The sequence below is a fragment of the Pezoporus occidentalis genome, unplaced genomic scaffold (genome assembly GCF_034315485.1).
Source record: "Pezoporus occidentalis ecotype Australia unplaced genomic scaffold, CSIRO_AGI_Poc_V1 ctg182, whole genome shotgun sequence".
Taxonomy (NCBI): Eukaryota; Metazoa; Chordata; class Aves; order Psittaciformes; family Psittacidae; genus Pezoporus; species Pezoporus occidentalis.
This window is the reverse complement of record NW_026913662.1, coordinates 932642-956645: the sequence shown is the minus strand read 5'-3', so window position 1 is coordinate 956645 and position 24004 is coordinate 932642. Positions and strand designations below refer to the sequence as shown.

General features: G+C 40.9%; 3 protein-coding genes and 1 long non-coding RNA gene across 4 annotated transcripts in view; 2 read left to right on the top strand and 2 right to left on the bottom strand.

The window, feature by feature from the left end:
• The window catches only part of NUP205 (nucleoporin 205), a 49307-nt gene extending 36714 nt beyond the window's left edge, over positions 1-12593 (top strand). Inside the window, exons 30-43 of the mRNA XM_062615483.1 lie at positions 378-476; positions 1689-1837; positions 2555-2746; positions 2963-3084; positions 4205-4343; positions 4549-4675; positions 5621-5697; positions 7293-7421; positions 7968-8094; positions 8725-8891; positions 9278-9401; positions 10127-10255; positions 10988-11061; positions 12161-12593. Coding sequence (XP_062471467.1) covers positions 378-476; positions 1689-1837; positions 2555-2746; positions 2963-3084; positions 4205-4343; positions 4549-4675; positions 5621-5697; positions 7293-7421; positions 7968-8094; positions 8725-8891; positions 9278-9401; positions 10127-10255; positions 10988-11061; positions 12161-12313 — 1808 coding nt within the window. The 3' untranslated portion in view covers positions 12314-12593. The remainder of the gene's footprint in view (positions 1-377; positions 477-1688; positions 1838-2554; positions 2747-2962; positions 3085-4204; positions 4344-4548; positions 4676-5620; positions 5698-7292; positions 7422-7967; positions 8095-8724; positions 8892-9277; positions 9402-10126; positions 10256-10987; positions 11062-12160) is intronic.
• LOC134162048 (uncharacterized) lies at positions 10111-12250 on the bottom strand. The gene is made up of 3 exons (XR_009964175.1): positions 12035-12250; positions 10417-10495; positions 10111-10248 (listed from the first exon to the last, which is right to left on the bottom strand). It is a non-coding gene; the product is annotated as an uncharacterized LOC134162048 (long non-coding RNA).
• Positions 12594-13558: 965 nt separating the features above from the next.
• Positions 13559-19745, top strand: ARL1 (ADP ribosylation factor like GTPase 1). The gene is made up of 6 exons (XM_062615499.1): positions 13559-13768; positions 16375-16512; positions 17426-17507; positions 18386-18497; positions 19200-19378; positions 19567-19745. The coding sequence occupies exons 1-6, from the start codon at positions 13765-13767 to the stop codon at positions 19595-19597; spliced, it is 546 nt and encodes a 181-aa protein (XP_062471483.1). The 5' UTR covers positions 13559-13764; the 3' UTR covers positions 19598-19745.
• Positions 19746-20192: 447 nt separating this feature from the next.
• Positions 20193-24004, bottom strand: part of UTP20 (UTP20 small subunit processome component) — a 62164-nt gene continuing 58352 nt past the window's right edge. Inside the window, exons 59-62 of the mRNA XM_062615484.1 lie at positions 22948-23211; positions 22123-22249; positions 20838-20983; positions 20193-20577 (exon numbers count right to left, since the gene is read on the bottom strand). Coding sequence (XP_062471468.1) covers positions 20422-20577; positions 20838-20983; positions 22123-22249; positions 22948-23211 — 693 coding nt within the window. The 3' untranslated portion in view covers positions 20193-20421. The remainder of the gene's footprint in view (positions 20578-20837; positions 20984-22122; positions 22250-22947; positions 23212-24004) is intronic.

Here is a 24004-nt window from a genome sequence, read left to right as displayed (position 1 = left end):
ATAAAAAAGATGGGTTGAGCTGCTTCCTGTTACTGCAGTGAAGATTTTTACTGCAGTCAATTAGGTAGATCTAACATGATTAGTATAGATCTAAGTAATTTTACTAACAAGAAAAAAAAATAAATGGAGGTGTATTATTTATTTATTAATTCTTAACAAGCAGAATCATATTGCCACGTTTTTGGAGAAGCATTAACTTGCTGAATTTACTTATTTGCACTTTTATGTGAACAACAGAACTCTGACTTAAGAAATCTAGTTGTTTTACTCCTTTCTGGCAGCATTGACATAAGAAAGTTAAATTAAGTGCCAGTGGAAGATGGTGTTACGGAATTTACATCTATTTGGTTTTAATTGTGAATATTTCCTGTTAACAGGTGGTGGCTTCCAGAGAGTGAGGACGCACCTTTATGGTTCCCTACTTTATTATTTGCAGATTGCCCAGAGACCAGATGAACCGGACACTTTAGAAGCAGGTATGGTCCAACTGTGTTACGGAAAACAAAAAATGTTATTAAACCCTGAACAGTACTGTTCCTGCATACAGTTGTCTTCTGGAAATAGGTATATTGTGTAGACAGAAGTAATTTTACTCCAAGAGCTTCTGAAATTAGCTGCTTATCCTAAATGATGCACATCTTCCTCTTCTGTGACCCGCCTAGCTATGTATGCCTTCAGAATATTTTGTTCTGGATGAAGATACTAAATTTCTGACCTCCAGCACTAAAGAAGGTATTTGATTTGTGTCCCTTTAAAGCTATGCATCATGGCTACAAAATTGTCAAAGGACTGGAGATTACTTGTAACTACCTGTTCTCAAGTAGGTCCAACTGTAGAAATATATTTCCTCCATATCAATATGTTCACTCAAATCACAGGATCCTGTTAAATAAAAACAACAACAAAAAAATCCAAAACCAACCAACCCCCCAGAGAAACCAACCAACCAACCCTCCCTGCCCCCCCCCCCCAAATTACTTCATATTCTTTAGCTGAAGGGGAAAACAAACAAAATAGCATCCCTCCTACCCCCAGAACATAAACCAGCCAAAGCTGCTGCTTAACCAAGAGAGCTTATGGTAGATACCATGTTTTCTCTGTTGGTGGCTTAAATATTTGATTCATCAGTGTTTCTAATGATTGTTTCATCTTGGAACTTGGACAAGGATTGGAAAACAAACTTGGGACTAGTATTGTGCATGCAGACTCTTCTATTACTTGGTCAGCATTTTAAGCTACAGTAGAAAAAAACCCACAGTCTATAAACTTGTTATGACCCCTTTGTAGTTTATTACTGGCTTTGGATTCCGCCCTTTCCCACTTAGAGTAACCTTGTTTACTTCCCTCAAACAATGTGTTCTGATCCCTGTGAAAATTCTTAGGCCTAACAGATACTCTGTTACATGTACTGAATCTTAGAATTACTTTAAGCATACTGTTTGCGAGGGTGGTGGATGTATACAGGCATGTACCCTTTTTATTCTGGCTGGCCTGTGTGCGATATTCAGGAAAGAGTAGATTTGTAGGAAAACAGTTCAATTAAAACCCCCGTCCATTGTTTGGGGCATTTCTGTTGCAGGGTAGAGAGAATGCCCTGGGGGATGTAGCCTCAGCTGTAGTGTAGCTAAGCTAATGCTAAGCTGCCCATCTTTGCATTTTTAGTTTTTTATTTTATTTGCTTTTTACAGCTAAAAAAACAATGTGGGAACGTCTGACAGCTCCTGAAGATGTGTTTAGTAAATTGCAACGGGAAAACATGGCAACTATTGAGAGTTATGGGGCAGCTCTCATGGAGGTGGTCTGTCGTGATGCTTGTGATGGTCATGAGATAGGCCGGGTAAATCAGTCTATTCCTTTGCAGTTGCTGTTCTGTTTGTTTTAAAGAACACCTTACTACTGTGCAGAGAGGGGAAATTTCATGAGGTAGAACTAGAACATTTTTTGTAGATAATTAATCTTTTTCATGTTTCTGTCCTCCCACTCATCCTTCAAGCTGTTGAAAGTAGAAGCATTCATCTACATTAACTTTTTTTCTTGAAAAAGCTGTGTGTCCTATTGTTTAAGGATAGCAAGCACTGCTGCAAAAGACTGTAGACATGAACTGCTGTGGCATTTATTTGTTAGTATTTTTAAATTGTCAACTTACTGGTTTATTTTATCACTTTGGGAAGACCTGTGACTTCGGGAAGAAATATTTTTTTGTATTAACTTCAGACAGGAATGCAAACTAGTTTTAAATAGTAATAGTGCTTGTAGCAATGCTTCATTAAAATATTTTGGCGTAGTTATTGGTCAACAATATCTGTAATATTTTGTTAAAGAATAATAGGGGAAAAGTAACTGGCTCATACTATCCTAGACCATCAAAAAATCTTAAAATATTTTTAGCATAAAGGCTTGCATTGTAATGCAGAAACACATTCTGTCTTAAGCTGTTAGAAGCAACTGCTTACCGTTTCATATTTGTTAAAAATCTCATTGATCTTATAGATTTAACTATATTTTCATTTTTATTTGTTTGTTTGCTTGCTTGTTTGTTCTTCCCTCATCCCAGATGCTGGCATTGGCTTTACTTGACCGCATTGTCTCAGTAGACAAGCAGCAGCAGTGGCTGTTGTATCTCTCCAATAGTGGCTACCTGAAGGTGCTTGTGGATAGCCTAGCAGATGATGATCTGACCCTTCAGAGCTTGCTCACACCTCAACCGCCCTTACTTAAAGCGCTATACACCTATGAGTCCAAAATGGTAATAGTACTTCAGAAATTATTTTGTGGTATGGTGGTTTGTTTTTGTTTTTGTTTTTGTTACCTGAACAGAAGTTGTTTGTCTGTACTTCACATTGATTGTACTCAGAGATATTTTAGTAAAATACTGCTCTTTGAAATCATGCTAAAATCCAAGAGAGAAAATAGTTGTTGTAAGCCTCGTTGTGCATCTAATACTGATCTTTCTCTTCTCTAGGCATTCCTCACTAGAGTTGCTAAAAGTCAGCAAGGGGCACTAGAGCTGTTGCGGTCTGGAGTGATTGTGAGGCTGGCACAGTGTCAAGTGTATGACATGCGACCTGAAACAGACCATCAGGGGTAAGTGTTGATTCCCTAGTTCATGTTGAAATTGTAATATAAGCTTGGAAGCAGATGATGTCTTTTTATAGGCACAAGTCTTTTTGAGTAATTATTTGTGGGTTTATTCTTTTTGTGTGTGGTGCTTCTTTAACCTGTCAGTTCAGTTCAAAACTACCTTTTGTTGAGAGAAAAACTGCAAATAAGTGAGTGTTAAGTTATACTTGCATGCCCAGTTACTTAGACTGTGCAAAAACTTACTTGTTTGATCCCTTAGAAAGGAATGGTCTATGTGTTACTACTGTTAAATAATTTAATGCTTGAAACATAATGTTTGAAAAACAGCCTGCAATGTAAACTTATTTTAGGGGCTTTGCAGTTGGTGAACAAAAAGTGCAGAGTTTGTCCTTCCCCATAAAGCACTAATGAGAGAGCAGTGAAGTAAATGTTATTTCAGAAATATTTTATGATGTGTTTCAAAAAAAACATCACAGTTATATACTGCTTGACAAGTTTCTTGATGTGTTTTCACACTGCTAGTCATTGTGAGATGACCGAGAGATCTCAGAGAAGGAAACTGCGTAATTAGGGGAAGTTGCTTTCATTGCTTTCAAACCTCGGTCCTTGCTTTAAATTTACAGTTCTTAGTGACATAAAGGGGGATTCAAACACTGGAAAAATTCCAGACTTAGACAAGTATTAAGTTTAAAAGCGCCAGTGAGATGTGTAAGATTGTAAAAGCCCTGTGGGTTTCTTGTAGAGGACTGTGTTTATCAGTTGCTTTAGTTTAAGCGCACCTCTTCCTAAAATATTTAAGAATATTTAGTTTTATGTATAAGTAAACAGATGTCATATTTCTACCACAAAGTAATCTGATTTAATGTAGTATAGTACGAAGAAGTAATTTTCTCTGCTTAGAGAAAATGCCTGGCAGCTGCTTTCTAGGCAAATTGCAGCAGCTGTGTATCATAAATTTGTTGCTTTTCCAATATAAACTCAGTTCAAGTACAGATCTGTTACTGAAATACAAATGTTTGCAAGTTCACAAGGGTGACTGTAGGCTGAGTCTCTGCCTCACTAGTGGGCTCCACATATCTTGCATTGTTTATCTTTTTTCTTTATTTATTTTAAACCTCTTAAGAATGTACGGAATGAGAGATCCTCCTGTCTTCATTCCTGCTCCAGTGGAACGTTATCGCCAGATTCTTCTTCCAGCTCTTCAACTGTGTCAAGTGATCCTCACTTCCAGCATGGCACAACACCTGCAAGCAGCAGGACAGGTAAGTTCCAAAAGATGCTAAAGTATCACTGCTACTGCTCATTCAAAGAAATTGTGTCCTTTTGCTCTGAAAGTAAGTGTTTTTTAAAATCCCATCCTCACTGGTATGAGAGACCACTTTAAAATTTTCCAAAAGTAAAAAGTATTGCTTCCTCTCTGCTAAATTCTTAGTCATTCATATTTTCCCTTTTCTTCTTGTGATACAGGTTTTGCAGTTTTTAATTTCCCATTCAGATACTATCCAGGCAATTCTGAGATGTCAAGATGTTAGCGTTGGGTCTCTCCAGGAGCTGGCCTCCCTGACAGGAATAATCAGCAAGGCAGCTTTGCCTGGTAGGAACTGCAGTTTTGAAGTCTCTTCGCCCCATCTGCATGAATCTCAGGCTTTGTTTTCTATAAAGAAATTATAAGACATATAAGGGAATACCTACTCCAGTACAGAATTTTCTTAACATGTATAGCTCTGGGGAAAATGAAAAATGTTAGGTAATTGTTCTTGAACTAAGTATGGTGGATTTGCAGTGGACAAAGTACCCGTATCTATGTATTTGACTCCCCATTTTCTTTTCATTGTGCTATCCATCAATAAGTACTTTTGTCTTTGACATGACCTGCAAATAGTAGTGTTCAAGGTGCATGTGGTATCTTAAAAAGAATTTTCATTCAGCAAATCCTATGACTGAGGAAATGAAGAGAGAAAATTGCCTGCATACCCGTATCTTTGTTAATGTCATCTCCAATTTTATTTATTTCAACATTGCTCATGGGTGACTTATCTTCACAAGGGACTAATAATTACTGTAATGGATATAGTGATTTCTTCTGTGTGCTAGAAGACTTGCTTACCATTTCATAATAACCTCTCTGTTTTAATTTAATGGCTTGCTTTGTTCAAGAGAGATGTCTGACTACAATAGAAGGGAGTGCAAAGCTGTAGGTTGAGCCCAAATGTTTCTTTGCTTACAGTACACTGAGCTTTGCACAACAGCTGCAATTTTCTTGCTAACCTCCCTTCCTTCCCCCACAGTAAGTACTGTCCCTAAGTAAATAAAATACAGACATTACTTAGAATAGTAAGCTACACTGTGTCATGAATCTCCTATTAGCTGTTTCCATATCTAAATGTTTTCCTCAATGTGCAAACTATAAGTTGTATTTCTTGCTGAATTTTTTTCTGATCAATGCCAATATTTAAATGAATGTACTGCATAAATCCTTTTTTATTTTGAAAGGAAAAGAACCTAAACAACAATAGTTAATGCCTGTATCTTTTATCAGGAGTGCTGAGTGAGCTGGACATTGATGTTAGTGAAGGTGTGCAGATGGAGCTACAAGGGCATATAGGCCGATTTCAGGTAATAAAGTTTTATATTTAACACTTGTCCTTTTAAAATTGTTTGTAGATAAGCTTCTTCCTGGTTTTGTACTTTGACTAGTAGCAGTATGAAAGGGATGTTTTCCACCATGGTGGTTTGGTTTTTTTTTTGGGGGGTGGGATGAGGTGGGGTGGAGCTGGATTGTGTGTGGTTTGGTGGTTTGGGTTTGGCTTTTTTTTTTGTGTTTGCTTTTTTTATTTCATCTTTTTTCTTTTTATTCCCCCAACCAAATAGAAAAAAAAATAAAAAATAGCATTCAGCAACATCAGTTCTGCATCAGGAACTTTGTTTCCCTCCATGGCTAACCATTCACCTTATGTGGAGGAGAAGAATTCGAGCATGTGAAGTAATGCAGAAGTACTCTGTTGCTACTTCTGCTGCAAGCATATCTCCAGCTCAGTAATTTGGAATATCAAACATGCTAGTGTTTTATTCACTTCCTTCCCTTTTATAAATAACCCGGACTTGGAAACCAGAATGAAAGCCAAGATAATGTCTTGCTTGAAAGCAGTTATTTTGAAAGCTCAAAATCATTGCAGACTTTTTTACAGCTCAGCATTCAGCATCCAGCAATGTTTTTGAAGCTTTGTGGGTCATGTGAGCAAGGGCTTTCATAAAGAAATATTTATCTGAAAGCTATCTGGAGAAAGGTCTGGCCTGTCAAATTCTTCTGGTTGAAAGAGAAAGACATATTCTCTGAACACTTTGATAGTAAATATCAGGCTGAAGCAATGTAGCGAGCTGTAACTGACTGCTGCAGTGCTGGGATATTTGGTTTCCTGATGAATCATGTCAGCAAGAAATTCCCATGGGAAAGCAGAAAGTTGCTTTTTTTTTAGTTGTAAGGAATTTTAATTAGTTAATTTGAAAACTCAGCTGTTCTGAGCAGAACTGAGTGAATCATAGGATAGAATCACAGCACAGAATTACAAAATCAGTCATCTGTTATTGTAGCTTTTCTCTCTAGTTTGTCCTGTTATTTTTATCCAGTTATAATAAAAGGATTTAAGTGTTCTACCCTTCCCCAAAAGTAATTACCAATAAATCTTTAATATCTTTTTTTTTTTTTTTTTGCTGTTTCTTGTGAAATTGGCTTGCAGTCTGAGGCACTTTCGCGATCTTAACATGCCACATGTAAACTAGCCCCAAAGTTATTGATTGCTACTTCTTTTTATGAAACTTTTGAGTTGGTTTTTGTACTCTTATTTCCGTGGTATTTATTATCTATATCCAGATTTTGACAGTTTGTCTATGTAGGTAAAGGTGTTGAAAGTGGGAATGGGTAAATTTAAACTGTCATTGATGCTAGTCAGTCTGCAAGAGACATAAGTTGTGCACATTTGAATTGCATTTGTTTCTCAAGGAACTGTTTTAGGATGCCATTAATTTTTAAATTAATTAAAGGTGAGATAAAACATTATGTTATAACCATTTAATTAATAAAATATAATTTACAAAATGTTTTAACTGCATTGCTCTTTAGATGTTGTAAGAGACAACGTATCACTTAAGTGAAAAGAATCATGCACTTCATTTGTTGAGATACTAATTAAAATGTTAATTTCTTATGGCAGCGCCAGTGCTTAGGACTTCTAAGTCGGTTTGGTGGTTCAGAAAGACTACGTCAGTTTAAACTGCAAGATGATAACTCACAGGGGGACAGAGTGAACAAGAGGGATGAAATTGAGTTGGCCATGCAACAGGTAAGGACACAAGAATCTGCTAGAACCTTCAGTCTCAAATTGTGACGTTTTACCTGCTGCGCAAATATGTTTAGTTGTCATGCTTTCATACCATAGTGGTAATGCTCTACACTGTTTTTAGTCTGATAGGGGATCCCACATTTTATTTCTATTTAAAGTAAATCTTGAAAATTTGGTTACTTAAATTTGCATTAGCAGCCATTACTGTTTCGGGTACAAATTCTGTGAACTCTGAAACCTTACACTGATCAGAAATTTTCAAAAGAAAGGCTGATTATACAGGGCAATGGCTAACAGTAAGTTAAAGCCAAAGGGGACTTAAAATTGACCGGAAATTTTAACTAGCGGGTTGGAAAAGAGGCAACGTTGCAAGTTCTAGACTTGAAATAGAAGAGAGGCTATAACTGATCAGAAAAGTGAATCATTACATTTTGGTGAGGAGACAGGAAACTAAACACGTTGTTTATTGACATTATTCCAGTTAAAATTCAGTGCTCCGAAGCCTGTAGATAGTGTAACTGACATGCTGTGATTTTCTTTTGGCAGATCTGTGCAAATGTGATGGAATACTGTGAGTCACTTATGTTGCAAAGCGCCCCCAGTTTTCAGCACACTGTTTGTCTGTTTACTCCTAGCCTGTCAGAATCAACCAACCGAGATGGGCCTCGTCAGGGTGAGATTTTTGGCTTGCTGTTTTGTGAGACTGAATGGTGTGACTTTGGGCTAGTAGAAGATAATGAACCAGAGGCTGTAGTATCACATACACTTTCAGTCACTTTTATGCCAGTACTGTGGGTGCCTATTTTCTAATTCTGGAACTTTGCACGGCAGCCTCTGACACACATATCAATTAAAAAAAGTGTATGTAAATAAATAGCACAAGACATGAGAAAGTGAGCATTTCTTTTTTCAGCAGCTGTGCTGGATTACATTAGGTGAAACTAGCACCTAATTCGTGACATGTGTGTTTTGATGCTGAGCGAAACTATTCATTATGCCACATGGCAGGAGCTTATAGTGTGCTGTTATGCAGCTGAGTGGTTAAAATCTTTAAATAGTAAATCTTCTGGCCTAGTTATATTTCACATGTTACACTCAGTACTGTGCTATGCTGACTGCCTTCCAGTACTGCAGCCACAGAACTTTTTGCCTAGTGTCTCATTGGTATTACTTCTGACACAGAAGTATAAAAGATAAACTTCCACATCTTTCACTGCTTTATTGACAGACAGCATACATTATTGGTTTCTTGTTCTTTTTTACTTTTATTTTTTAATTTTGAATTGTTTGTCATCTTTTCTAGATACACAAGCACCAGTGGTCCCATACTGGCACTTGCCTGGCTTGGGCATTATTGTCTACCTGCTGAAACAAAGCACTAGTGATTTCTTCAGTTACTATGATAGCCATCGTCAGAGTGTTAACAAGCTGCAAAATGTAGAGCAGCTCCCACCAGATGAAATAAAAGAGGTAATAGTTCTTCTGACTAGCCCTTTTATTGTTTGTAACTTAGACACAGCTCTAACAGAGACTCAAAGCATCTTAGACAAGTAAATAGTTCCAGTTCTTCTGCATATTCCTTTCTACTGATGATGAAGGAAGGTCCATGGAATAACTTCAGGGAAAATATTTGGCTTAACTTTACAAAGTTGTGATTTTTGTTATAGTTGCTTTGGTTTGTGTTTAATTTCTCTACTTTTGGTAAGCAAGGTTATGCAAATTTAGAACAGTGCAGTCTTGAAGAAACAGTAGCTAACAAGGAAGTTCTATATATTGATAAGTAATTTTGTTTGCTTATTTCTTTTGAGGTTCTGTGATTTGTTACAGTCTTCTTGTTTTTCCTCTTCTTACCGCAGCTGTGTCAGTCAGTTATGCCAGCTGGGGTTGACAAAATCTCCACTTCCCAAAAATATGTTTTGGCAAGGCGACGCCTGGTGAAGCTAATAAACAACCGAGCCAAGCTGCTTTCTCTCTGTTCTTGTATCCTTCTAAAATTGAAATGACCCTCAAGATGATGCTCCAGAAAAGCAGAGAAATAGGAACAGGTTCTTTTAACCTATATTTCTGACCACTTCAAACAACGTATTTTGCAAAAAGGAAATTTGAAATTCTGAAAATTAGTAAGAGTGTATTGTCCTGCTGTTGTCAGAATGTAAATATTTTTAGGTTAGTAATTTCCATCATGGAGACCCTGCTAGGACATTCTGCAACATTATAACAGAGGAGTTATTACAGCCCAGCTCTTCAGTTCAGTATCCAGACCCACTAAACATTCACATATGTGCAAGTGCAGTGGAAGAAATATTTTGAAAAATAATTTTGAGGTGCCTATCAGAACAACTGGACTCGCCAGTCTTACAGTTAACCTTTCATAAACCTAATATCATAAACATTGGTAATTCTATGGAAGTACCTAGTCATGTGCAAAGTAACTGTCTGCAGCTGATTCCTTTGAAACCTGCTTTGGGAAAGATGTGCTCTTACAGACTTGCCTGTTGTGAGTAGCAGTCATTTGAAGTAACCATGCTCAGGCAGGTAAGGAGGGTATAAGTGATCTTGCCATGGAAGTGGAGGTGAGAAGCTTCTGCTGCAGGTGACAGATGTTAACATCTTCAGGTGCTTCAAAGTGTGTAAATAAGCTCATATGGTACACGTACAACCTCAAAACAACAAAATTAGGCTCCTTCACTTAGGTGTGTCTACAGATATTATAGAAACATGTCTCTTCATTCTTTGGCGTCATCTGGAACACTATCTACTGCATTGCACGCCCACTGACTCTCAAGACCCACTGATGTCCTCCAGGATGTCCTTTCAGAAAGGAAGGCTGCAAGGTAAAATTTCTCAAACGTCAAACTGCATTTTAGTAACTTTTTATAGTTAACTTTAAAACTAGATTACAAGGTAGATTCTTAAAATCTACTTCAAAAAGTAGATTTGCTACTATTAATCTTATGTCATTCATATTTAATAATTTCATTTGGATTTGGCATACCTTTGGATTTTCTGCTGGAGAACTGGCAATACAATTATTGTTGAGTCACAGATCATGGGTTTTGTCTGTTATACACAACCTGCAAAGGAATGTAAAATTAACTTTTTTATTTCTGTTGTTCAGACCAAGTGAAGTTCAAATAATCTAATCAGATCAGTGACTCAAAACAAGTTATAGGAACTATAAAATGAAGGTAAAAACTAAAATCAGTATTGATGGCTTTAAAATTATTTCTAGAATTGTAGGCACCATTGATTCACCAGAAGATTTGAAGTTCGTAGGATTTTGTATTTTTGAAAAAATTAGTAATGGAAGGAAATCAGAAAGGGAGAAGTGATCTGGGGAGGAGCTTTATGCTTAAGATGCCATCCTGTGTGATCAAAATTAGTTATGGCCTTAACTTACATTCTCTAAATCATTTAAATAAAAAAAAAAATTATCATTTTCTTACATGCAAGTTTACCAACCAATTTGAAACACCGTGTTTTAATCTTGTTTTATAACTTGATGTGGAAAAGAGAGTGGAGAGCAGCAGCCGACATAATTTTAATGTCTTATTTTCTACCACTAGATTCCTTTGGTTCAGAGCCTAGCTTGGATTTCAGTAGTGGACTGAATCGAGTGAGCCAGCATGATATAGAACAGGTGAGATGTGATGGTCAACTGAGAAATACAGAATATACTTCATTACCCTACAGCCATCTAACCAGAGCAGTCTGACTAGGTTTCCCACCTCTGAACAATGTGTACCAACAGGGTGTAACTTAGTTCAGGATTAATGAAACACTGCAGATGTTTCATTAATCCTTGTTTTTTTTGGTTTTTTGAAAGTATTATGAAGGAGGTAGCAGTTGTGCTGCTGCACACGTGATTTCAAGTCTTAATATATTAAGTGAAAAATCAGCTAATTTACTAAAAGACTATATGTATATAAACCAGTCAAACAGTATGTATTTTTTAACAACAGCTTTCTGAAAACACTAGTTATCCTTGACAGCTTCGCAGCATGAGGGCAGAACTCCCAATTTTCTGTCATCTTGCAGCTGTTCATTACAGGGCAGCTACAGCTAGGCTGTAGAGAAATGAGATCAAAAAGGGCAACAGAAACTGAGGAGACTATAAAATGTGAACGCTAGCAAAGACGTGATTTCTGCTTACACAGCGATTTCATAGTTTATAGAACCATAGAACAGTTTGAATTGGAAGGGACCTTCAAAGGTCATCTAATCCAACCACCCTGCAGTGAGCAGGGACATCTTCAACTAGATCAGGTTGCTCAGAACCACATCAAGCCTGGCCTTGAATGTCTCCAGGGATGACACATTGGATGCTTAACTCCTAAGCAGTCCTTAAAGGACTAGGAAAATTTCAGTTGGAAGAAGCGTCTGTATGACTGTAACTGAAGAAGCTAAATTCTATAAAACCGTTTCATTCGTAAAACAGGAGTTTAATCCCTAAAATTTAGTGAGGTTGTAAGGTGGTAATATTTGGATCATCTGTAAATGTTCTGAGTCACCCAAAAACCCCTGTAGAAAGACCATCCATTATATAACATAGAAAGAAAAACATAAGGGAAGAATGTACACCGTATTCATTAGGGGAGTCAGAAAAAACTTACTTTTGAGAAGTGGTTTAGAGAATCAGTTGTAGTGACAGGGTTGACAGATAGTTGATGATGGATAAGCTGACATTCCGCAAGGAGAAGGTTTTGTATTAATGACTGCAACAAATCTCTGTTTCTCAGCTTCAGATTGAAACTGCAAACAGCTTTGGTGAATCTCTGCAGAAGAAGCTTCTGGACATCGAAGGGTTATATTCTAAGGTTCGGTCACGGTACACCTTTATTCAAGCTCTTGTCAGACGTATCCGTGGTCTCCTAAGGATATCAAGGACCTAAGAGACTGAAACATGTTGTTTGCCCCCTGAAGCAAGCAAAAATGTACACGGGCAGGCTTTCTGGATAATCAGATTTTATAGATGATACATTTTCTAATTAATGTCAAAAATATTTTGTTACTTTTTTTTTCTTATCCCTATAGATCAGTTTTTTTGTGTATTCTTTCCTACTGTTCCCAAATTGTCAGGAAAAATAAAGGATTGTTTTGTTAAAAACTTACGATTAATGTAAAATTTCAAGCAAGAAAGAATTCTAATGGAGGACATAAACGAAACAGAAGTTCTGCAGCTGTGATAATATTGCATTTGTGGATGCTTTCAGAGAGAAGGGGGAAGTAAAGTTTTCTGTGCTGTTCTTGCTGCAACAGGAGTATAAAAACAGAATAAAATGCATGAGGAGGAGCCAGCATGCTTGAGTGGTGAATTGGTTCTGTAGTTAAAGAACTCGTATCTATCTCCTTGTCTCTTATGCAAGAGAAAAAAAAAAAGCGTAACAGCTCATCATTAACCTGAGCTGTGTTGGGTTTCTCTTATTACAGTCTGATCTTAAATGTGTGCATTGCAAATTCTGTCTCCTCTGTGTTTTCTTAGTATTTCACATTTTTCCAATTTTGTGTTTGTTCATAGAATCACAGAATGGTTTGAGTTGGAAAGGATCTTAAACGTCATCTGGTTCTAAGCCCCTGCCATGGTCAGGGACACCTGCCACTCCACCAGGTTGCTCAAAGCCCCTCTGTCCAGCCTGGCCTTAAACACTGCCAGGGATGGGGCAGCCACAGCTTCTCTGGGCACCCTGTGCCAGTGCCTCACAGTAAGGAACGTTTTCCTAATGTCTAATCTGAATCTACCTTCTTTCAGTTGAAATCCATTCCTTGGAGTGCTGTCACTACGTGTCCTTGTAACAGGTCCCTCTCCAGATTTCTTGTAGGCCCCCACTAGGTACTGTTAGCCTGCTCTAGGATTTCCCGGGAGCCTTCCTCAGGCCGAACTACCGCAGCTCAGCTGCACAACTAATTACATCATCTCTTCTTACAATAGGATGGGACGAAAGGAGGGACCCCCCCCCCCCCAGCCGCATTGGTTCGAGCAGGAAGTGCTGCCCCCCCTGGCACGGGCGTGGCCGGGCCCCGCCCCTCAACCGGCACCCCGCTTCCGCTGGCGCCGCAGATTCGCCACATTTCACCCCCGCCCCGCATCTTCATTTACAAACGGTCACCTCTGCTTCCATTTCCCGTGCTCGAGTACCTGCGCGGGGAGCCCCGCGCCCAGCCCTTCCCTTCCTCGTCCGGGGAGGCCGAGCTTTTCCCGTCTCCGTGTCGAAACGGCGAGCAGGGAGGCACCGCCTCGTTTACTCGCCGCCCCGTGCGACGTGGAGGCTGCGAGCGGCGGCTGCTCGGCAGCGGCAGGACCAGCGCACCGGACGGGAGCCGCGGCGCGGCCTACTGGCTCGACATGGGTAAGGAGGGGCGGGCGGCGGCACCGCGGCAGGGCCGGGGGGAGGCTCCCGGGATCCCGCCACGCCCCCGGCGGCCTGTGGGGATGTGAGGGGAGAAGGGGCCCGTGGGGTCGGCGGAAGCGGCGGCGTCGCAGCAGGCTGGATGGTGTTGAGCGAGGCGGGATGCTGGGAGGGTGCCACGGCCCGGCTCTGCCCGGCGGCCGCGGGAGCGGTTGGTACCTCCCGCCTTCGGCCTGAGCTCCTGATACGGAGCGGTGCCTGCCGGCGGTCGGGTGGCTAGTGCCGGTGTGGCTCTTCTGCGGCGCTGCTTCTGGAGCATACCTTTGTTGTAATGCTTCTGTACGCCTGAGACCTGTCTAAATTAAACTGTGATTCACCTGTGTAACGGCTGGCTAATAAAAAATTAATTATGGAAAGAGGTGTTTTAGAATAGTCAATAGAGAGGACAGTAAGAGGCCCTGAATCAAGGGGTTAAGTGATTAGAATAAATCTGTCCTATTGCACATGGTATTTGAGCAGTGTCTTAGTGTGGGAAAACCAAATATGATGCAAGAAGGAATGAGAAGTGTCTGGCAGTCAGTAAGGTTACTGACAGAGGAAAGAATTGCCATCTCTTTGGCGTCCATGGGTCAATCGCATAGTTAGCCTTCTGCTGGAAATACTAACACTGAAATACTTTTTGCATCTCAGTTCTAAGGTTATTTGCCTGTCTCACAGTAAACAGCACTTTGAGCAGCACTATGCAAAATACTGATAGATGGTCCCTTGTGCCTTCTCTTTGTTTTCCGGGTGTGTAGTGTGTATGGCTTCTGCGATGGGGTGGGCTTAGAAGAAGTAAAGCAACCTGTTATCAGTTTTAATTCCTTTTTATGCATAAGCATGTAGCTCATTGGTCTCTCCTTTCCCTGGAAAGGCATCACAGATGCCTAGAAAGACAAACATAGTGAGTGGTTTTTATCAGAACCTCTTTCAGTAAGATTTTAGTCACAAATCTTCTCTAATTTGACTCTCCTCTGATATATTTATCATAGAACAGTTTGGCTTGGAAGTGGACCTTAAAGCTTATCTAGCTCCAACCCCCCTGCCATGGGCAGGGACACCTTCCACTAGACCAGGTTGCTCAAAGCCCCATCCATCCTGGCCTTGAACACTGCCAGGGATGAGGCAGCCACAGCTTCTCTGGGCAACTTGTGCCAGTGTCTCACCAACTCCACAATAAAGAACTTCTTCCTTATATCTAATCCGAATCTACCCTCTTTCAGTTTAAACCCATTCCTCCTTGTCCTGTCCCTGCATGCCCCTATAAAAAAAAATCCCTCTCCATATTTCTTGTAGGCCTCCTTTAGGTACTGGAAGCTGCTCTAGGGTCTTCCTAAAGCCTTTTCTTCACTAGGCTGGACAACCCCAACTCTCTCAGCCTGTCTCCATAGGAGAGGTACTCCAGCCCTTGGATCATCTTCATGGCCTCCTCTGGACTCACTTGAGCAGGTCCAGGTCCCTCTTGTATTGGGGGCCCCAGAGCTGAATGCAGCATTGCAGGGGGTGTTTCATGAGAGCAGAGTGGGGGAGAATCATGTCCCTCAACCTGCTGGTCACGCTCCTTGTGATGCAGCCCAGGACACGATTGGCTTTCTGTGTGCAATACACGCTGTTAGATCATGTTGAGCTTCTCATCAACCAACACCCCCATGTCCTCCTTTTCAGGGCTGCTCTCAATCCAGTCTCTGCCCAGCTTGTATTTGTGCTTGGGACTACCCCAAACCAAGTGCAGGACCTTGCACTTGGCCTTGTTGAACTTCATGAACAGGCCCACCTCTCAGGCATGCCAGGGTTCCTCTGAATGCATCCTTTCACATTGTCAAATGTGATTCTAGCTTGTTTGGTGTTTCACTACCTTTTACAGGGTTTAGCTGGATTTACAACATTATTACTTAGCCTCAGATATAGTTGTTACAAAAATAATTGGTAAAAATGTTATTGTTACTGGCTTAGCACATTCTGCATCTGGCAGGCACAAATCCGGTATTAGTCTAGCCACAAGTAGTCTTACAGGAACTTAAAGAACAAATGAGTTTGGGGCAAGCCAGTTTTGGAAAAAAATAAAATGGAATGGGTTTTGTATCTGGTAGTGGACTGTGATTTAACATGTACCAATTGTTTTATACTTAATTTTAAGAAGAAAGAAGTAGATGTTCCTGTGGGAGTCCATAAACATCAGAAAGAATTCTTTCAGACTTCAGCATGTTGTCATATAGCCTGTTGTACTGAACAGGTAGAGTCCAATACAAATAAAACAGAAGTTGGCTCAGATTTTGTCAAATGAGAGAAGAGGAAAAACAGAAGTTGTAACCACAATGAGGCAGCTTGATGCTTCTGCAGTGTGATTTTGCTGGATTGAGATATTGTAAAATAACAGTATAAAGCCAGGAAAATGTAATGTGATTCAGCACATGGGTATCTGGGCAACAGCCTGAACTTGTCTATTATCACTGGAGCAAAGACACATACTGTATCTCAGTAAAAAAATGAGGTGGATCTGTCTGCGTTTCCGTAGCCTCCATATCCCAAGCTGACACTGAAACATCCTTCTGTCCTGTTTTATGTAGGGGGCTTTTTCTCCACCATCTTTTCCAGTCTGTTTGGAACTCGAGAGATGAGGATTCTCATCCTGGGACTGGATGGAGCAGGAAAAACAACCATTCTCTACAGGTTACAAGTCGGAGAAGTTGTTACCACCATTCCAAGTAAGTGAAAGCAGCCGGTTTGCCTGTAGCTCTAACACAGAAGCTTTGTCAGCTGAACTTACTTCATGCTTCCTTCAGAAATAAACGGATCTTGTGCCCTGGGAGCCTTGCACTGGTGTATTCAAGAACTTTTGCACAACAGTATTACAGCATGCTACAGAAGTGCTACATAAAGGAGTATTTTATGCTGTCCTCCTGAAAGCAAAACATATTTGACCTTGAAAGGCAAGAGATGCTTGGCTTTTGAGTTCCTGTCATATCTCTTGGGTTCCTTCTGAATGGCCGTGATAAACTGAATTTAGTCGGGTCTTTTTCACTTTTTAGAAGCCAGCAGTTTAATGTGTCATAATCCTTTTGCCCTAGGGTTTTGCTTATTTCAGCCTCCATAAGTTTTAGGTAGTCTGCATCCATCATTCACTTCCCTATGTTGGGTTTCTCTGGCCTGGCAGGAAGAAGGATCACATATGTGGTGTGCTGCCATCTTCCAGATACCACAGTGTCAAGTATTTTGCTGAGAAGTTAGTTCTGCTGTGGTCTTATGAAGTGTTGACACAAAGGACACATTTCTTCATTTCTTAGTGGTTTATTGCTGTTGGTTGTGTGCTTGGTCATCAAAACAGGCCATTCCTTTAACACTTGCTCTGTTTCTTTTGCGGATTTCAGGCACACTTCTGTTCATTTTTTAACAACCTTAGCATTTGTTAGAAATCTTTACGTTTGCAATGTGTTTTTATTGTTCAAAGGAAAAAATGGCTGCATTATTTTGAGTCACAGATGTTGGGGTAACTTTGCAACGGTATGAACTTCATTATGGAGCTATTGAGAATTTTCCCACCTGAAAATTGTAAATGAAGTGCTGTAACATTCTTCAGAAATAAAGAGAAATCACCAACTGTGAAACTGTTTGTTTCAGCCATTGGCTTCAATGTTGAGACAGTGACATACAAGAATCTGAAGTTTCAAGTCTGGGACTTGGGAGGACAGACAAGCATAAGGTAAAAGATCTCTTGAAATCAAAAGATAGGATTAAATGTCTCTCAGAAGTGCAAAGTTCTTGGGAATTCTCTCGGCTGGCACTTTTTAAAATTGGTTCTTTTTAAAAACAGCCCATTGTCAGGAGTGCGCTTCCATTAGATGGAATTCACTCAGTGAAACCTGGTTTGGACTACAGGTTGGAAAGGAACAAGCAAATGTTTTCACTTATCTACTGTTCTGCTTTGAAAAACGAGGCACAAGGCACTTGTGTAGCATTTTGAGAGGGAAGTGAGTGATGTAAACCCCAAGGGATATTTAAATGTTCTTAATGCAAAGCAGGGAGGTTGAATTTAGGTATAGACAATAACATTTTTAGCGAGCTTTACAAGTTTTGCAGTGAGTTGTTATATGCGTAACTGTAGTGAGCTTTTCGGTACCCTGCTATGACCTTTTCATGAATGCTTCCTGAGCACTAGGTAGTGAGGTGCAGCAGTTAGTGCATAAGTAACATGCAGGTTCCTTCCCTTTTTAGTTTCAGTAAGATAATTCTGAAAAAGGTGGTTTTGTTTCTTGTTAATTCCTTGCCTATGTGTATTAGTCATTTCAGATTTCTCTGTGTTTAAATGTTCTTTGCTTTCCTGTCCCTTAGTTATAGACCTGATGTCCTGCAGGCTGATTCTCAAATAAGTCTGTCCACAGCACTTCTTTCATTGTTTTTAAGCTGCTTGCTTTTTTTTTTTTTTTTACATCTCCTTCCTCCCCTGCCCCAAGAGTATTTGTTCTGTCTCTTGAAGATACCTACTGCTTCCTTGGGGTAATATCTGGTTTTCATTATCTGGCTAAAAAGCGCTGCTAAAAGTGCAAATTATATGACTGGGACTTACTCTTTCTTCTGCAGGCCATATTGGCGGTGTTACTACTCAAATACAGATGCGGTCATCTATGTAGTGGACAGCTGTGATAGAGACAGAATTGGCACTTCAAAATCGGAGCTTGTTGCTATGTTAGAGGTACGGAAATAAGCATTGAAACGGAAATTGAGAAACTAAACCTCTGTTTGGAGCAAATGTGAAATTTCATATAGTGAATTTGGTGAAACTGACCTTCACTTGTGAAACTTCAGCCCTCAGCATAGGCCCATGCAACACTTGTGGCTGAAAGCACTAAACATGCTGCAGCCATTTCACAGTTCTGTGCAGCAGTGCCTAGGCAGTTGTTAGTTCCATGTAGCCTTTTGGTCATCCAAGAATGTATTTGTCCACAGGGACAGCTGCTCAGTACCACAGTGGTGGCAAAATTCAGGCCCTGAAGGATTAACAGTAATTAGTATCCTGCTGTGTTTTGAAGCTGAAGAGCATGTGTAGAACAGGTAATAAGGGTAAGAAGATGAATTGAGCAAAACATTTTTATCTATCCCTCCTCCAATTCCTTAAAGTTCTTCCATATGCCTTGTTAAATCCAACTACCAGCTTGTTTCATAAGGTATAAGGCATAACCAGCTGTATTTTGAAATTGATCCCAGGTATCATGCTGGAATTGAAAGGAAATACTGATCTTTCACTAAAGAATTTTCTGAAGGACAAAAATCAGCAAACAAAATCATTATGAGAGCTGCTGAAGTGTCTTTTCATTTTATGGGGTTTTGATGCTTAAATAAACTGAGTAAAAGTCTCTGCAACACCAATCTCTTGCATGATTCCTCTTTTTTTTAGGAAGAAGAGTTGAAGAAAGCCATTTTGGTGGTGTTTGCAAATAAGCAGGACATGGAGCAGGCCATGACTCCCACAGAAATGGCAAACGCGCTTGGCTTACCGGCTCTGAAGGACCGAAAATGGCAGATATTCAAAACCTCTGCAACCAAAGGCACAGGGCTTGATGAAGCAATGGAATGGTGAGTAACAGCCTAACTAGGCTTCATTATAAAAATGTCTTTTACTGTATTTATTAAGACTTGGATCTGTGGAAAGCCTGTGTGACTTAAGAGAGACATCCACAGGGAAAGAAAGAGATGCTTTCTCGTAAAAGTATTTCAACATAATTGAAATGACTTCAGTAAGCTGCCTTAACCTTTTTCCATAGGTTGGTGGAGGCCTTGAAGAGCAGGCAGTGATTCAGAGTGACCACTGCAAAGCAGTTTCAGCTACATCCATCATCCCTTTTTCTGTAGTTGGGTATTTTCAGGCCACAAATGGATTTGGTGGATTTGAGTGGCTGCTGTATTTGTGTAATTAAAACACTAATAAAATTTGGAACTGTCAGTTGTACTCAGAGGTGTGTTGCTTGCTCAAGGCTGCTTGCTTACAGGAGCAGGTCCAACTGCTGCCAGTTCAAACAGCCACGTAGCTGAACACTTAAAAAGATTTCCTTAAGCTGGTGTTGTACTTCATCATCCTTCAGTGCACATACACTGTGACAGTGACGTGCAGTGACAGAGATGAGTGTACCTCCAGCTGTTAGCGTACCAGTGGTTTTCTGAAGAGACAATAAAATGCCTTCAGTCACCACACACTGCCCTGGCCATAATTTAAGTTTAACTTCCAGCCTCAGGAACTGTTATTCCTGTACTCTAAGCTTAGCCAGAAATGACAGTGAAGTTCTCAGTACAGCTGCAGAAGCAAAGACAAATCAGTATCAGGAGGCATCTGCTTTCTCCTCAGGAGTGTGGATGTTCACAGGCATGAACAGTCATCACATCAACCCCTCCCTTAAAAAGGAAGTAAAATTTAATATAAAAGATAATGGCAGTTTGTCCATTCAACTGTACATGCTCTGGTAAAATTGACCAAGCTTTTACTTTAGATCCTAGATGAAAAGAGGACATGGAAAAAATACTAATAAATACAATTAAAATATGGAAAGACTTTTTTTAACAGTAATTAGTTCTTTAGCTTGAAATCACTTTATAAATTAATCCTCCAGGAAGGAAAAGCCTCTTCATTCCACCATTGCTAAATCTTTCAGTGCATGACTTCGAGCTCTTTTGGCCTTGTAAGTAGGGCGCAGGGATTCTATTTTTCTCTTCCGGGTTTCTGCTTTATTCTTATGTCTTTTCAGCTTCCTCCGTGCAGCGATGTCAGGGTTTGCTACAGTCTAGTGAAAAACAACACAGTTGTTACTAAACAAACAACTGTCCCTGTAGACATGGGTTTTCTTAGGCTCCGCTAATTCTGAGGCTGTTCTAGCATCTCTGCCCAAGTTCATCACTGGTCTTCAGGTAAGTGGGAAAGCACAGCACTGCTATCAGCCAGAACCTGCCCAGGAGGTTCTCAAACTCATCTTCCCGGTCGGCTTTCAAGCCTTCAGAGAAACCCTAATGCTTTTACCCAGAAGATGATAAAGTGGAATCTTACCTGCAAAGCCCTCTGCTTTTTCCTCATGGCTCTTTTCTGATTGGCCTGTTTCTGCACAGAAGAAAAGGCAAGTGAAAAAGCCTCCAGTCCAACCAGCTTCTTGAGCAGTTCTATGATTTCTTGGGAAAGGTTCTTCAGTGTTGGATCTAATAAAACAAAATTAGCTTGCTTAATCTTTTCAGCAAGGAACAAAAGCCAAACAGTAGGGATTCCTCTTTCTTTATTAAAGGATGACTGCACTGATTCATCTTGCCCAAGTAGACTGCAGAGATTAGAGCAAAGGCTGTTGTGAAATCTGCTGGTTCTTCAGCAGCTTTCCTGAAGACCACAAGCGGCACTTCACAGAGGCAAACAAAAAATAATGCTTCTGAGAAGCAAAAGGGTTTGGGTTGTTTTTTTTTTTTTTTCAGAAGGATAATGGTATCCCAGAGGTTATTAGAAGTGGCTATCAGGGCTCTTGGAATAGGCTTTGTTAGAAATAGGGGTGGTTCCAGCCTTGTCAGTCAGCAGGAGAGAGTGATCTGGGCTCATTCAGGAGGAAGGGAGATGTTTTGTACGCAGCTCGATGGGTGTTACGCCTGCCTGCACGCACCATGTGTTGTATTCCTGTGGCACGCAGCTCTCTTTCCCTACCTGCAGAGGTCATGCTCTTTCAGTCACCACACATGTCACACGCTGAAGATCATTTTCTCTGTGTCAAAAGGGGGAGCTTGGGGAAAATATCAAGCAACCACTAACAACCTGCAATTCCAACTTGTACAGTCCCTGGCACTAGAGTAACCCAGGGCGCCATAAAACAACACCCTGTTTTACACTGCAGCTGAAGCATGCTTCTAACCACATGGCATGGATCTTCAGCCCCAAGCACCACAGCACATCTAACATGGCAATTCAAAAAACAACACTCGGCAACAGCCTTGTTCTGGCTTCCATAAGAGCCACACTGTTCCTCTCCTCAGCAAGGGCTCTATTCATCTTGCCACCATTGAGTCCACCCTGGAGTACTACACTTTTTCTACTACATAACATGCCCAAGCTGTATCCACTTGCATGCAGAAGCCTGCCTAACCTTCTTCCAGGCTTTGTCAACACATACATTTTTGTTTCAGCTGTCATATACCCCTCCTTTCCTGATAATTCTGGGTTAGTCTGCAAGTAGGTGAAGTTCGCTGATGACAGTATCTGTGCCTCAACAGACAAAAGGAATGAGATGCGGTGTTCATGCCAAGGCACAGCTTTGACATACTTTCCTCTTTACCAAGTCTTTGTGAGGGAAATTGCTTACCTTGCTCTGCATAGGTGCTGTTCAGCTCCCGGTACAGAGGGGTCAGAATTGTTGGAAGGTAGGGCTTGATCCTGTCTTTTCCCAGATCCACCGAGATTGCTCCCAGGAACTTAAAGATGCAGCTTCTCTGAAAATGAGTGTGTGGAACATGAAGTAAGGAAGGCTGGAAGGACACTGCTTAACTGAACTGCTAGAAGAAAGCTACGTGTCACTGCTCAATGTACAAGGCATTGTCTCAGACACCTGAGTCAGAAACTGCTGTTACAAGGTCTTACTGCTGCCAAGTACAGTCGTTAGATGAGACACAATCCCATCGGATCTGTAAACATGGGAGCTGTGACTCCACTGGACTGACAGCTGTTATCACTTTGAACAACAGGCTTGCTCTTGCTGCATTGTACTGAGGCAGCTGAAGACATGAAAGTTAAACCTAACTACACCATGAGGAACCAGTTTTTCTGATGCTTTCCTGTACCCTCTGCTTCTCCCGAGCAAGTAACGCTGCACTGCCATTCCCTGCCCGCAGAAACCTAGTGCTATTGGGCTCTCAAAGGCAGTGCTCTGCCCCCTTCAGCATGGTGCCTTTGGGTTTATCACTCTTCCAACACCCCACAGAAGGCTGGAAGCATCAGCAAGGAGCATCAGACTGACACAGGCCTTTCTGTAGAATCCTGAACTTAAACATGTTGTTTCTTTGACACCTCACTTCAGCACCAGCTCCCAGCACCCCCTGCAGCTAGCCCCCAGGGAGTGAAGAGCCAGGGCAACACTCTCTTGTGGAAGTGCCTGCCACATCAACAGCAGTTGGTCTAACCCTGTTCTTACCTTTAAAGGGACCTTAGGGGAATATGCAGCTTCTCGCTTTGCCATGAGAGAGAGCTTCTTCATTAACCACAGCAATGTGGCTGGCTGGCCTTTCTCTTCGTCTTCTTTTTCTTCTTCCGCTTGAGCAGAAATGTCTTTCTCATCTTCTGAGGCCTCCTGCTCTTCCACTTCACAGCCAAGGTCTCCTTTGGCCTCTTTACCTTCTTCTGAAGGAGGGGCTAGCAAGTAAAGAACTTTGGCCACAAAAAGCAAATTCTTTATAACCTGAAGTGTGAAAGCAGAGTAGTCAGTCACTGCGGGTTCCTGCACTGTCAGCACCAGGTGTCCTGGTTTTAGCTGGGATGGAGTTAATTTTCTTCCTAGTAGCTGGTTCAGTGCTGTGTTTTGGCTTTAGTCTGAGAACAATGCTGATAACACACTGATGTTTTAGTTGTTGCTCAGTAGCACTAACCCTGATCAAGGACCTTTCAGTCTCTCATGCTCTGGCAGTAAGCAGGGGCACAAGAAGCCAGCAGGGAGAAGACAGTACACCTGACCCAAACTAGCCAAAGGGGTATTCCATACCACAGCACATCATGCCCAATATAGCAAATGGCAGGAGTTGGCTGGGAGGGACCAGTCGCTGCTCGGGTCAGGCTGGGTATCAGCGGGTGGTGAGCAATGTATTGAGCATCTCTTGTACTTATTGGTTTGGGTTTTTTTTTCCCCTTTTGGTTTTATATTTTCTCCCCTTGTTATTTCCATCATCATCAGCAATAGTAGTAGTGGTTTTGTATTATACTTCAGTTATTAGACTGTACTTATCTCGATGTTTACATTCTTCTGATTCTCCTCCCCATCCTGTCCAGGGAGAGGGTGAGCAAACGGCTCTGTGGTGCTGAGTTACTAGCTGGCTTTCAACCATGACACCAGGGCACATAAGAGCCAAGTCTAGATCTGAAAGAGAAACCTGCCAACCCAGGAAGCTCTAACAGCTTCCCCCACTGCCATATTTGACAGATCATACTGCTCTTAACAGGAAGGCACACCTCAATACCCTCCTACAGTTTGGGAGCCT

What these genes read in the sequence shown, in the direction of transcription:
- ARL1 (XM_062615499.1), top strand. An exon ending in AGTTGTTACCACCATTCCAA is followed by an intron (nt 16,513 to 17,425) that starts GTAAGTGAAAGC and finishes TGTTTGTTTCAG; the next exon opens with CCATTGGCTTCAATGTTGAG. An exon ending in AGCTTGTTGCTATGTTAGAG is followed by an intron (nt 18,498 to 19,199) that starts GTACGGAAATAA and finishes TCTTTTTTTTAG; the next exon opens with GAAGAAGAGTTGAAGAAAGC.